The following is a 13696-nucleotide window of genomic DNA, read 5'->3' as shown; positions in this document are numbered from 1 at the left end:
ACTCCAATTGTTAAAATTAAATCTCCAAGTCCTTTAAGTGAAAAAACAATCCTATGAAAAAAAATTAGTTGGATGCAAATATACTTAACCCAATACAATCCTATGAAATAAAAAGACCAACAAACGAGACTAGCAAAGGGCACAACCGGTATAACAGTGGACGGTCCCTATTTCTCATCCGCACAGGGGTAATTTCGCCATTCACGAAAAATAGAGCCCTGTTAGGCAACACCACAAATATAATAATTCGGTCCTGATTTTTCCAATAAAACGCAAAGAGAAAAAAAGAGGGCGACAAAACCCACCCGAACGCCGAAACGAAGGCAATCACCCAAGTGATCCGATAAACAGAGAGAGAGAGAGAGAGAGAGTGAGAGAGCGTGTGATATTTGTAAAGCAACATCACAGATTAAACCCAAAAATAATTCAATTCAAAAAGTGACCGTTTGAAATCAGATCGTTTTGGGAGGGGTTCTGTGCGGTCTTTCTCTCCCGCCAAGGTCTCCAATGGCCGAGCTGGACAGCAGCAGCGCCAGCCTCGACCATGTCCACAAGACCAAGTCCCTGATCTGCGCCCTCAACTTCCTCTTCCGCAACCTCCCCCTCCCCCCCGACTTATTCAACGTCGTTTCCAACATCTACGCCGCCGCCCCGGATGCCCCTCTCGACGGTGACGAGGGTTTGGTACGGTTTCTTCCCACTCCCTTTTGGTTTTTCCTAGTTTTGAGTTTTGGGGTTTTGGGTCGGTTTTGGTTCTTGGGTTCTTGTCAATTTGGCATCCTGGGTTGGTTCTTTGTGTGAATTGGCGGTTTGGCTTCATTTCGATTTTGGGATTTTGGTGAAGGTTGTGGAGTATGAGATTTGGTAGGAAAAGTTTCGACCTTTATGTTTTAATTCAATTGAATTTCTTCACTGGAGGTGTAAGAGGGTTTGTTGCAGCTTTTTTGTTTGTCTTTTATAGTTTTGCTTTGTTGATTCGAAATTTATTGACTTTGAGATACGTAATGCTTGCAGGATGGCCCTGATAGTTCTGCTGCAGGAGAAGATTTATTAGCAGACCTTGGAGATGCACTTTTGGAACAACGTCAAAATTTCACGTCGGGTGCTGCATTAATAGAATCGAAAGAAAAACGTTATGAAAGCCACATTCAGCATCGGTTAACCGAACTTGAAGGTGACTAACTTTTACAATTTCATGAGAACTAATCACCTAGTGTTTCACATTCTTTTGCTCATTTGCCATTCCTGCTAAACTTTATGAATATATTCAGCGTCCAAGAACACTTTTGTATGTTTGGTAGAGCGGCGATATAATGTTATCAATAGGCTCCCAGTTGTTGTATCGGAAATTTCTGCACATTCAACTATGTTCAAACAACGTGAAGGAAAGAGAGAAAAAAAGAGAAGGAAAAGCTAATTTTTTTTTTTTTTTTTTTTTTAATGATTGGTCTGGTTGTCTTCTGTCCTCTCACCCTCATTTTAGAGTAGGTGCAAAAGTTACGGATTTGATTATAATGTGACCTTTAGTCCTCACCGCCTTTGCTGAAGAGGATCAAGGTCAGGTTTGACTAGGTCTTTGCTCTGCATTTTTTTCTTGCAAAAGAACCATAGTGGTCTTGTCTTCTAAGCTGTATTGCTCTTAATTTGAAGACCACATCGTTTTTGCATCCTTGGGGCCATGTTTTAATCTGTAATTACTTAATTCAATGGTCAGCCAGAATTTATTATTTCAACACTATGAATAGTGTTGTCAACTGCTTTTGGAGTCTCGTTAGTGTTTTTATGTTGTACAATTATTGTCTAGCCTTACTTACCACTGATTTTGAATCAGAATTACCTTCAAGTAGAGGAGAGGACCTGCAGACAAAGTGCTTGCTCGAACTCTATGGGCTAAAGGTAAACTTGATGTACTGATATTGTTTTGAAAATTCCCTTTCAGAAAGACACTTTTCCGTTTTTGCCTTTGAGTCACACTTTTATGTACTCATTAGCATTTGCCATTTTCTAAAAATATACAACAAAAAGAGTTATTATTGTGATTGTTATGGAGAGTTTTATGTTTTATATGTTCTGGTACCGATGGATGACATGCATGTCCTTGTTGGCAAGGACTTCTTTCTAGCAGCTTGCAGAATTGCAAAAGAAGGTCCACTCTGAAGTGAGTTCAGAATACTCACTCCGTATGCATTGTGAGCATCCTGACAAAACATTGTTTGACTGGGGCATGATGCGATTGCGCAGTCCACTGTACGGTGTTGGAGATGCTTTTGCCATGGAGGCCGATGATCAGTTCAGGAAGAAACGAGATGCTGAGGTTATATACTAATACATGCATTACTTATTTGAAATGGTCACACTTAGAAGGGGGATAATGAAAATCTGGGGTTTTAGAGTAACTTGTATTGACAGAATCGGGTGGCACAGTGGAATTCTTTGATTGATTGTATTTGGCTAGTAATTTTGACACTCCTCTTTTAGCCTTCAGCACTCCTCCTGCGAGTGCAGAAGAATTTTAAATTAATCAGTTAGGAGTGCATATGGCTAAAAGAGAAGTCCTAAAATTGCTATCCTTGTTTTTTAGGCTACCTTCTTTTGGTGTTGATAACGAGTAAATGTGGGGTTTTTGTTTTATAGAGAAGAAAGGCTATAAAATCTGAGGCATATCATAATTTTTATATGTTCTTGAAAGAGACTAATAATCAGTGGGACGATCTAAGTGAATACGTGTTAAATGCATCAGTGCATCCTGAAAGCTGCTGATACAGTAACATATCTTTGATGCAGCGCCTGTCAAGGTTAGAAGAGGAGGAGAAGAACAACATTGAGACTAGGAAAAGAAAATTCTTTACAGAAATACTTAATGCTGTTCGTGAATACCAATTGCAAATTCAGGCTTCTATGAAACGTCGGAAACAGAGGAATGATCATGTCCTGGTATGCTTTTTGTCTTTTCATAACTATTACTTTTTTTCTCTTCACCTGTAATGTCTCTGTTTAAATGTATGGGATAAACTCATCAAAGATGTTCATACTTAATTTGGAAGAGACCAAGGATCAGTCCATATTGCTCACACAATCTTGATCTCCTACTCAATGATGACGAGGCACAATATCCATGCTCACCATAACACCATTAGATTGAGATCGGGCGACTGATAATTGAATCCTGATAAAGTACTTTTCTTTTTTGAATGTATGTTAGCCGTTGGATTGTGATCCAATAGTTCGCAGGCATAAATTTTCATGCTCCCTGAGGAGTAGGTGACAATGACTGTACACACACACACACCTATATTATATGTATACATATGTATCAGAGATGCTTTAAAGGAGGATCCCATAAGCAAAAGGGGTCACGTGTGAGCCCAATCATTTTATCATTATCTTATTTTGACAGAGTTGGCATGGAAAGCAAAGACAACGAGCCACAAGGGCTGAGAAATTGAGGTTCCAGGCCTTAAAGGCTGATGATCAGGAAGCATACATGAGAATGGTAAAGGAGAGCAAGAATGAAAGGCTAACAATACTTCTTGAAGAAACAAATAAACTCCTCGTTAATTTGGGAGCTGCTGTTCAGCGGCAGAAAGATTTTAAGCATTCAGAGGGTACTGAAGAAATGAAAGACTCTGAAGGTGATTTGACAGAGTTGGAAGAAGATGTGGACCTCATTGATTCTGATTGTAATGATGACAGTAGTGACTTGCTTAAAGGTCAGCGGCAGTATAACTCAGCCATCCATTCTATTGAGGAACAGGTAAAAGATAAAGTGTTATTCTATGCCATCATAGTTTTATTTTTTCACTCCATTTATATTCTGTTGTACAATTTGACATTTATGATTTATTTGTTTTAACTACTTCCTTGAATGGTATTGGTATCAGACCTTGACAGCTAAAATTTGGGCTTCCTAGGTCTTAGCATTAAATTAAGCCACAGATCACTCATGTGGAAGTTCTTTTTGTGAAATTTATGAATTTAAGAAAGCTCGTGTTAATCAAATGAGCACAATACCTTATGTTACTTATTCTATAAGACTGGCATTTGCGTTCTTTGTCTTAAGGGGATTGAGCCTTCTTTGGGAATTTCCTTGGCCTTCAAACATGCTTTTATTATTATTTTCTTGGCTATTATACATATAGGTATACAGGTGGGTGGATTATGCGTATGAATTAATTCCAGTATAAGGGGTGGGTCCATTTGCCTCATATTCTATGTGATCTGTTTGAAAGCTTTTTAAAAGCTTATTTGTGACAGTGTTGGAATTGCTGAGTGCTCTGGAGCAGAGGATTTACTAATAATTAAATCCAACAGGTGACTGAGCAACCCTCCATGCTTCAAGGTGGAGAACTAAGGTCTTACCAGGTTGAGGGCCTACAATGGATGGTTTCCTTGTTCAATAACAATCTAAATGGTATTTTGGCTGACGAGATGGGATTGGGTAAAACCATACAAACTATATCATTGATTGCATATCTCATTGAAAACAAGGGTGTCACTGGACCCCACTTGATAGTGGCTCCGAAGGCCGTATTACCAAATTGGGTTAATGAATTCGCAACATGGGCTCCTAGGTACATGTACAGGGTCTTTAAACATCTCTCTCTCTCTCTCTCCCTCTCTCCTCCCCCATGTATATATGTAATATGTACCTACCTACATACGTAATAGCATGAAAGAAGAATTATGACAGATCATTTTATGTATTTTCTTCTTGACCAGTATTGCTGCTATTCTTTATGATGGACGTCAAGACGAAAGAAAGGCAATGAGGGAAGAATTATCAGGGGAAGGAAAATTTAATGTGTTGATCACACATTATGACCTTATCATGAGGGATAAACAATTTTTGAAAAAAATCAACTGGTACTACTTGATTGTTGATGAAGGGCATAGGTTGAAGAATCATGAGTGTGCTCTTGCACAAACACTTGCAGGGTATGTGCTACATGCCAATAGAGGCCTATTTTCTTTTGATGTTTTATTATAGGTCTATGTTTCTTCTTTCCATTTTTAGCGAATTCAATAGGGCTTCTTTTTAACCTTGTTATCACCCCCCTTTAAGTGTGAGAGAACACTTGCTTTAATGCTTCATTTTATGTTTTTGCTTTCCAAGTTGTGGTCATCTTGTTCACTCCTTGTGTAGTTTAATAGTTTTATAAGTAGGATTTATTAATTTTTGTTTTTGGATAGGCAGAAAGCTGCAGTATAGCTGTTTATTTCCTGCTATGACCAGAAAAAGCTGTTTATTTCCTACCTTTGGGTGAACAAACTTTAAAGATGAATAGGAAACCCAAAAAATCTTCTTAACTCTGTAATAATACATTTGTGCTTAAGGTCAAAGGTTGGTTGTAAAATTAGATTTAGACCATTCAATGTACTTCCGACGAAACAAAGAAAGGAACGAGTTTATCTTGCAGATCACGTAAGAATCTTAAATGTATCTGATGGCAGCCAGCCAGAGCAGTCCTAAACCTCTCTAAATTGGTGATTGCCCTCTGTTGTGTCACCATATGATTTTAATGAGCAAATCTAATAATACCAATGTGAATTTTCTCCGAGGGTCTTTCCTAGTTTTTGTCCCCACTTCCTAGGCTCCTTACACCGATGAAATGTGAAGATTGAGACTGCTTACTTTGCAAAGGACTTTTCTCTGTTCAGAGGTAAAAGAAAGTCGGTCCAATATTTGAAGTTTTGAACTAAGTCTTGATACACTGATTAGTTATAAAGGTCCATGGAGTTTCAAAATTCTGTTTGTGTGTTTCAAGTTTGCATATAGTTTCAATAGTGTTTGAGTTTTTATGAAGATCAACTGCAAGTTATTGCCTATTTTGCTACATTATCAAACACATAAACGAATTGTGGTCCATAATTTTTATGGTCGATTATCCTTTTGAGTTTTTGAAAAGTGTTTTGGGTCAACATTTGCTGGTTTCTTTTTTTCCTAGTTTTTATTTTTTATAATATGAAGGCTTTATTAATTTTTTTAATTGGACACAGTTATGATATGCGACGAAGACTTCTGTTGACTGGTACCCCAATACAGAATAGCTTGCAGGAGTTGTGGTCCCTGCTTAATTTCCTTCTCCCACACATTTTTAATTCAGTTCAAAATTTTGAGGAATGGTTTAATGCACCTTTTGCGGATCGGGGCAGTATTACCCTTACTGATGAAGAACAGCTATTGATCATTCGCCGTCTACATCAAGTGGGTCTTGCTCGCAGTTTCTGTTTATTTTGGTTGTGGACTTTTAAAAAAAAAAAAAAAAAAGATTAAAATTTCTTTATGATGTAGGTTATACGGCCCTTCATACTGAGGAGGAAAAAAGATGAGGTGGAGAAGTTCCTTCCTGGAAAATCTCAAGTCATACTGAAAAGTGACATGTCAGCATGGCAGAAAGTATATTATCAACAAGTTACAGATGTGGGCAGGGTTGGGCTCGATAATGGTTTGTTCCTTTCCTCCATGATAGATCTGCATATCTGATATCAACCCTATCCCCCTTACTTTTCCTGGAAATCTTCTATATTGCATTACTGTTCATGCAGTTCGCCATTCTTCTTACCTGAAATTAGTTGAAACATTGTGACAGTTAACGTCCTTAAAAAGCAGTCTAAAATTGCAATGATTATTTGTTCTGTCATAATTTATTGATGAGAACTTGTTTTTAGGTTCTGGAAAATCAAAGAGCTTGCAGAACCTGACAATGCAGCTCAGGAAGTGTTGTAACCACCCATACCTTTTTGTGGGAGATTATAACATGTGGCGCAGGGAGGAGATCATCAGAGCATCAGGAAAGTTTGAACTACTTGATCGTCTACTCCCAAAACTCCACAAAGCGGGGCACAGAATCCTGCTTTTTTCACAAATGACTCGTCTCATGGACATTCTTGAAATTTATTTGCAACTTCACGACTTTAAGTATCTTCGACTGGATGGTTCAACAAAAACTGAGGAAAGGGGGACTCTGCTAAAGAAATTCAACGCTCCAGATTCTCCTTTCTTCATGTTTCTCTTGAGCACTCGTGCTGGAGGCCTTGGTTTGAACTTACAAACTGCTGATACGGTAATAATTTTCGACAGTGATTGGAATCCACAAATGGACCAACAGGCGGAGGACCGGGCCCATCGTATAGGTCAAAAGAAAGAAGTTAGGGTATTTGTGTTGGTTAGTGTTGGATCAATCGAAGAAGTAATTTTAGAGCGTGCTAAAGAGAAGATGGGCATAGATGCCAAGGTCATCCAGGCCGGACTATTTAATACAACTTCCACAGGTTGGTTGCACTTCAGTTTCATGCCATTATTATTTTTTTTTGTTATGATGTCATTACTTCTAGTAAGAATGAGGTTTTATTCACTGCTTCATTACTTTGCCTGCACATGCTCTCTACACATGCATCACGTTCATACAAATCTGGTTTCTTAATACGCATGCATGTCGTTCCCAAGTCAATGATAGAAGCAAATTAGAAGTGCTGCATTGAGTCACAACTATTATCGATCTTGGGCTTGCTATTGACCCTGCATAAACCACAAGATCAAAACTTTTTCCCCCCACTCACAGTAAAGTAACACCACGTCTACATCAGAGATTGAATGGAAGAGATGTCTTGTATCTTGCATGGTTAAGATGAACACATTTTCTTTATTTTGCGCTCCACTACGGCTGTATTCTGACAAAAGATATACGTTGTGTTTGCAGCTCAGGACAGAAGAGAGCTGTTGGAGGAAATCATGCGCAAGGGTACAAGATCACTTGGGACAGATGTACCAAGCGAGCGAGAGATCAACCGCCTTGCTGCCAGATCAGAAGAAGAGTTCTGGATGTTTGAGAAAATGGATGAGGAGAGAAGGCGAAAGGAGAACTACAGATCTCGCCTTATGGAAGACCATGAGGTTCCCGAGTGGGCATATTCAACACCTGATAAGCAAACTGCTACCAAAGGCTTTCATAGTGGCAGCATCACGGGAAAGCGCAGGAGAAAGGCAGTACAGTCTTATTCTGATGGCCTTAGTGATTTACAGTGGATGAAAGCTGTAGAAAATGGAGCAGACATGTCGAAGCTTTCAGGAAGAGGAACAAAGAGAAATCATGTTCAATCAGATAGCGTTGAATTAGTTAGTGGTAATGCAGGAACAGAGGAAAAAGTTGCGAAATTGATTCACAATGTTCCGTTGGCAAAAGAGGGAGCAAGTGAAGATACCTATGAGTTGACCCCAGGCTTGAAGAGACAGAAGTCTGAAGAGCTGGAAGTAGAGAAACATGAAAGTCATGCAGCTGGAGGAAGTGGTTTGAATGGGCCTATCTTGACATTCAAGATACATCGAAAAAAGAGATCAAGCTATGTTAACCCAGGTTCCTCCTCCGATGGTAGAGGGCAAAATTCCAATGTAAGAGGTAATGGATGGGCTTAATCGAATTAGCTCAGCAGCGAACCCCTCATGACTTCTTACCTGAGCATGATTGTGGCTGCTGGTCTTGTACATGGTCTTCAGCATTGATCAGCTTTCTGCTGATCCTTTACATCTCAGCGCAGCAAATGCTTGATGTTGACTTAACCTCCGTACATTCTGCTGGTTGTGCGAAGTCTGGCAGTTAGAGCAGCAACGCGAACTTTATCGATAGCACCTTCCGATCTCATTGTCGGGCTCAGTAGGCATTGTGGTAGGATAATGAATCTAAGATGTCTGCACCACTTGTATCAAAGAAGAATAACGGTAGGGAAATGTATAAATTAATAATCTTTTTGGTTTGCAATTATTTGGAGTGTTTTTAAGAATAAGTTGCATCTGTTTCTTTGAAGTTATTTAACAAGAAAGTTCTTGCTCGTAAAGTTCGTAAACTTTTCTTCTTTTTGTATGGATTTCTTGAAATTGTGACTGCTTCTAGAAGTGTTAAAAGCGTTTTTACAAAAGAAAATGCTTCTGATGGCTTTTACAGCTGATACGGTTAAAAATGCTTGTAGGTCGGAAACGTTTGTTTGGAGGACCTATCAGATGCTTAACCTTTTTTTAACAAAATAAATTCGAGCAAAGCGCTTTAGAGAAAAAGTGCTTCCAATAGTAGTCCCAAACGAGCGAACAATTCTATCGAACAGTAAAGGCCTGCGTCTAGAGATTTGCCAATCTACAACGACCAGCAGACACAATGAGGGCAAGAACAACCTTGGAGGCGCATCGAGGCTGTGTTCCATGAGTAAAAGACTCTCAGAGAACAGAGCCTTTTCACTCATGGAACAAAGCCAAATCAGAATCATCAAATCACGTCATTTAACAGTCAGTAATATCACACATTTCCTTCTAACGTCCCTCTAGGGAACATCCGATGAAACCGGAACGACATATTCTATTCTAACACCAGCAGCAATGCTTTTGCTGCATCTCACAAAATAATATCCAGAATAACCCTCATAGTCATACATAGCAAACATCCGAAATCTACTAAAGCCACATCTATCACAACAACAGGGGTGATGCTTACTGCACTCCTAAGGTTTGAAACAAAGAAAGATAAACCGACTAACATGACAATAAAAGAAACAATTAAACCCAATTCTACGAACACCCGTCATCACACAGCTTTAAGAAACGGCTGGTGCCAACTGATGCATAATAAGATTCAATAGTCTTCCTAAAAGCTGCAAATACCCTCACCAGTAATTGATGTTAAAGAGGGTATTAACTCTGCGAAACCTAATCAGGAAAGAGAAAAACACCTAGACATACGAGAGAGGACCTCTATTCCTCTTGGCCAACTTCAAGGTTTTTCAGTTTGGATTCCAATTCATCCTCACTGCCTTTGCCCTCTCCAGATTCTTTGTCGTCATCTTCATCTTCGTCATCGTCGTCTTCTCCTTCAGGGTCATTCTCGTCCAAAGATCCAAGCGCGTCGGGAGATTTCCTGAATGCATCCTTCAGCTCGTCAATTCCTTCATCAGAAATGAAATTTGCATTGATGTTGAGCAGCTTAAAACTGGGCTTCTGAACCACAGCATGTGCCAACGCACGAGCCCCTGCTCTTCTGATTTGGTTGGTGTTGAAATCAACTTCCTGCAACTCAGCATGGCCTTCCAACACCTTGCTGATCTGAATAGTGCCTTCATCCTTAAGGCTATTCTCACCCAAATTCAGCTTGGCCAGATGTGGTTTAGCTGTTATACAAGCTGCTATGGCAGGAGCAGCTTTAGCTGTTATGTCATTTCCAGCAATGTCAAAGACTTCGAGTGCAGGGGCTGATTCCTTGAGAACATTGGCAATTACAACTGCGCCCTCGTCTTCTAGGTTCAAGTAACTAAGGTAAATCTCTGTCAAATTGTTATGCTTGGAAAGAGCTTTACTCAATGCGACTCCACCTTCTACACCAAACATGTTGTCCCGCAAGTCCAGCTTTTCCAAATGGGTACAAGTCCCAAGTGCTTCAGATAAGGCAACTCCTCCCTCGGAGCCTACCCTCGTGGAGGAGCAACGGAAATTCTCCAAAAGGGGAGAACGCTTGACAACCTCAGCAATAGCAATTGCCCCTTCATCTCCTGTCATATTATTATGAAAATGGAGGACTCTAAGCTTCTCTGTAGAAGGAATCAACTCACAAACTGCTCGAGCAGCTTCTTCTGAAATGCCATCATTCATCAAATAGAGTTCCTCCAAGTAACTTTGTGATTTCAGGAGTGCCCCAAAAGCCCGAACACCTTTCTCACCCAAGGCATTGTTGGAGAGATTCAGATACTTCAAGATACTACCTTCTAAGGCAGCTGCAAATATATTCATGACTTCAAGAGCTTCTGCCTCCGGTCTTCCTGCTATAAAATCTGAGAGGTCAACTTCTTTCAACTGGTTCTTAAGAGAAACCAATATGGGCTCAGCAACACGGGCTGCTCCAAGACCAAAGCTTCTATTGCTGAAGCATATTTTGGTGTAAGTGTTCCCTGGCTCCTTCAGTGGCTTCAAAAGCTCCTCAGCTTCCTCAGCCTCAATAAAAGCCCGTTGGCCTTTCGATATATCAAACAAAGTCTCAGTGGGTGTGGTACCAGATGTCACCTCGCCGTCCTCCTTGCTTCTAGGTCCCTTTTTAAGAACTTCCAGCAGGAGCTTACTGCATTCCCGGGCATAAAGCTGCACTGCAGAACTTCCATCCCCATCTGGTTCATTTTCATAGTTTTGATCTGCAGTAGCAAAAGCGACATCCTCAATTCGTTTTGCATTTTCCTCAGCCTCTTCCTTACTCAGACAGCCATACTTCTCAGTGAAAAGGGATTTAGAGCTAAGATTGTTTATCATCCGCTCCACAAGCACTTTCCTTGTATTTTGGCTAGGAGGCCATAGTTTAATTGAAAATGGACGGCGTTCTGAATTCAGAGTTGTGGCATCCATTGCAACAAAACCTACAAATGGCAATCATAAACACTTTAATAAAGTGATAAGCAGCCTACTTATGCCATACATATAAAGTTCCAAAATATTAAATGATAACCATCATGAATTTACCAAATGAACGTTTCAGGATATGAGATAAAACTCTTATAACATCAGAAACATCCTTTACCCAACATAATTCTTGACAACAGAAAAAATTAAGTTAATATATGCACGATTATAACTGTTGACCTAGAAAGTAGAAACTGTGAAGAAACTTGGAATATAGAAAATAACAACGATGCAACAAAACTTCTCTTCGTCTTCCGGGGAGGAGAAAATTTGTAACGTAAACAAAATTAAAAGCACTAAACTAAAACCTTCTAAACTACTATCATGCAATTCCTTCATTTTTAACTTTGAAGCAATTGTTTCCCCATATATATAGATTCCCAATATGCTATGTTGCCCTTTATTACCAATCAAGTTTCTTCTCTTTCCCCCCTTTCTAGCAATCAAAAAGAGGTTAGAGGAAATTTCACAGTTCCATTTGGTAAAAGGTATCATCAACAAATGAAAACGATAGAGTGAAGCAGTGACTTTCGCTTCTTATAATCTAAAACATTGGAAATTTTATCATACAATTAAAGAATCACCATGCGGAAAATTACCCTTCCATTATTTTTGGATAACTTTTCACCCTACAACAGTCCATCTTTAAGGATCATAAAAAATTAAAGCGGTCAGTACAGCACATTCGCAACAGATATGCTCTCTCAGAAAAACCAAAGAGATAACCTCACTGGGCTGCTCAACTATCCAATTCATAACAGATCCAACATTTTGCATCCCTTCCGTCCCCAACCATGGGGTTGATTCCACTGCAAACCATCTCGTTCATTCTCTCGGTTCTTATCACCAACGCACACTCACACATATTAAGACAAAAAAAAAAAAAAAAAAATCAGATTCTTAAATTTGGCTCATCTCATTGAACCAACCCCATTCTCCTAAACTAAAGATAAAATTGTCAAATGACCAATGTCATGAACTTATTTATTAGGTAAATGTCAAGGTACCCAAAAACTACCATTATAAAAAACCCACAAAGATTCAAACTTCTGCAGTCAATATGATCTGCAACTAATAAAAAATTAATCAACTCGAAATCAAATATAAACCCAAATGAATCTGAACCCACCAAGCAAAACACAAAACAACCCAGAACAGATAATCAATGAAACAAAACCATATGGGGTTTAACACCTTCAAAGATTTCAAATTAAAGCCAGATTATCAAGCACAAAAAGTTACCCTAAAACTGGAAAAAGAGGTAAAAACGAAGCAAAAGTCGAAGAAAAAGAGATGGGTACCTTTCTTTTCCACTCCGGATTTCTGCGTACTTTGGGACTTATCTGAGATTCAAACGGAACTCAGAAATGGAAGAAAGCAGTGAGGGAAAAGAGAGTGGAGGGAAAAACTGAAATTAAGGGCAGCAGAGTGCGTGTAGGTTTTTTGTATTTATACTTGGGGGAACATTGCGTCAATTATCATGTGCGTTTCCGGCGGCCACTTTCGATGTTTGGAAAGGAAAATAGCAATGTGACCTTATCCGAACAGGGTACCGTTCCAAAACTGAATTGAGAAAATTACACAAAACTACCTTAACTATGAGTCGAACGATACTATCGTACCTCATTTTTTAAAATTGACAATGTTATACCTCATCTTTAGAATTTGTTCCAATGTTATACCTCCATTAGTTTGTCTGTGAATTTTTTAGTTAAATGCTGACGTGACTTGATCCGAGACCCAGTTCCTCGCCCAGATGGATTCCACGTGGCACCACACCCAATGTTTTCCCACCAAATGGCATCCACGTGAGATTCTCAATACATGTGGCTTTTCTCACCGGATGTCATGTGGATATTCCATTAAAATTAAAATTTAAAAAGTAAGAGTACATTGTAAATTGTGCCATTCGAATTGTTTTTCCCCTCGGTACATCCAAACCCTATCGATCTAATTCCATTCTCAATTCCAAAAAAAAAAAAAAAAAAAAAAAAAAAAAAAAGAACCTTTAACCCTAGTTCTCATACCAGCGGTTTCAAATATCGAACAATCAAATTAGAAATTCAGCGAAAATCCCTAAATCATCTTGTCGACTCGCTTCCTTGACTTCGTTGGTGTTGGAAGGGGGTTTCATTTGGGTTCCAAATGGCTTCGAAGAAAAATCGAAGGATTCGACATGGGGTGGTACGTGCGCAAGGATTCCAACGAAACAACACCTACCTATTATAAGGCTTTTTTGTGCTTTTGATGATTCCAAATGCATACTGAACTTAT

At 39.2% G+C, this 13696-nt stretch overlaps 2 protein-coding genes across 3 annotated transcripts; one reads left to right on the top strand and one right to left on the bottom strand.

The window, feature by feature from the left end:
- Positions 1–285: 285 nt before the first annotated feature.
- On the top strand, positions 286–8824 carry LOC137736517 (probable ATP-dependent DNA helicase CHR12). Its single transcript, XM_068475777.1, has 12 exons — positions 286–684; positions 1015–1174; positions 1832–1896; positions 2126–2314; positions 2785–2934; positions 3398–3754; positions 4312–4571; positions 4720–4935; positions 5998–6205; positions 6293–6446; positions 6670–7272; positions 7701–8824. The coding sequence occupies exons 1-12, from the start codon at positions 508–510 to the stop codon at positions 8411–8413; spliced, it is 3252 nt and encodes a 1083-aa protein (XP_068331878.1). The 5' UTR covers positions 286–507; the 3' UTR covers positions 8414–8824.
- A 518-nt stretch (positions 8825–9342) lies between these two features.
- LOC137736518 (RAN GTPase-activating protein 2-like) lies at positions 9343–12892 on the bottom strand. Of its 2 annotated transcripts, none has more exons than XM_068475778.1 (2): positions 12724–12892; positions 9343–11379 (listed from the first exon to the last, which is right to left on the bottom strand). In XM_068475778.1, exon 2 carries the CDS (start codon positions 11366–11368, stop codon positions 9737–9739), a length of 1632 nt encoding a protein of 543 aa, XP_068331879.1. In that variant the 5' UTR covers positions 11369–11379; positions 12724–12892; the 3' UTR covers positions 9343–9736. The 2 variants fall into 2 exon arrangements, with proteins under 2 accessions (XP_068331879.1, XP_068331880.1); XM_068475779.1 differs by lacking the exon at positions 12724–12892 and adding an exon at positions 12149–12266.
- Between the last annotated feature and the right edge of the window lie 804 nt (positions 12893–13696).

This window comes from Pyrus communis, chromosome 6 (genome assembly GCF_963583255.1).
Source record: "Pyrus communis chromosome 6, drPyrComm1.1, whole genome shotgun sequence".
Taxonomy (NCBI): Eukaryota; Viridiplantae; Streptophyta; class Magnoliopsida; order Rosales; family Rosaceae; genus Pyrus; species Pyrus communis.
Note: the sequence above shows the minus strand (reverse complement) of the source record. Positions and strands in the feature narration are given on the sequence as shown.

Bases quoted from the DNA above. Each gene is read 5' to 3' on its own strand.
- LOC137736517 (XM_068475777.1), top strand. From the start codon at position 508: ATGGCCGAGCTGGACAGCAGCAGCGCCAGCCTCGACCATGTCCACAAG. The intron at 3,755-4,311 runs GTAAAAGATAAA...TAAATCCAACAG, and splicing joins TCCATTCTATTGAGGAACAG to GTGACTGAGCAACCCTCCAT. The intron at 7,273-7,700 runs GTTGGTTGCACT...TTGTGTTTGCAG, and splicing joins ATTTAATACAACTTCCACAG to CTCAGGACAGAAGAGAGCTG.
- LOC137736518 (XM_068475778.1), bottom strand. From the start codon at position 11,368: ATGGATGCCACAACTCTGAATTCAGAACGCCGTCCATTTTCAATTAAA.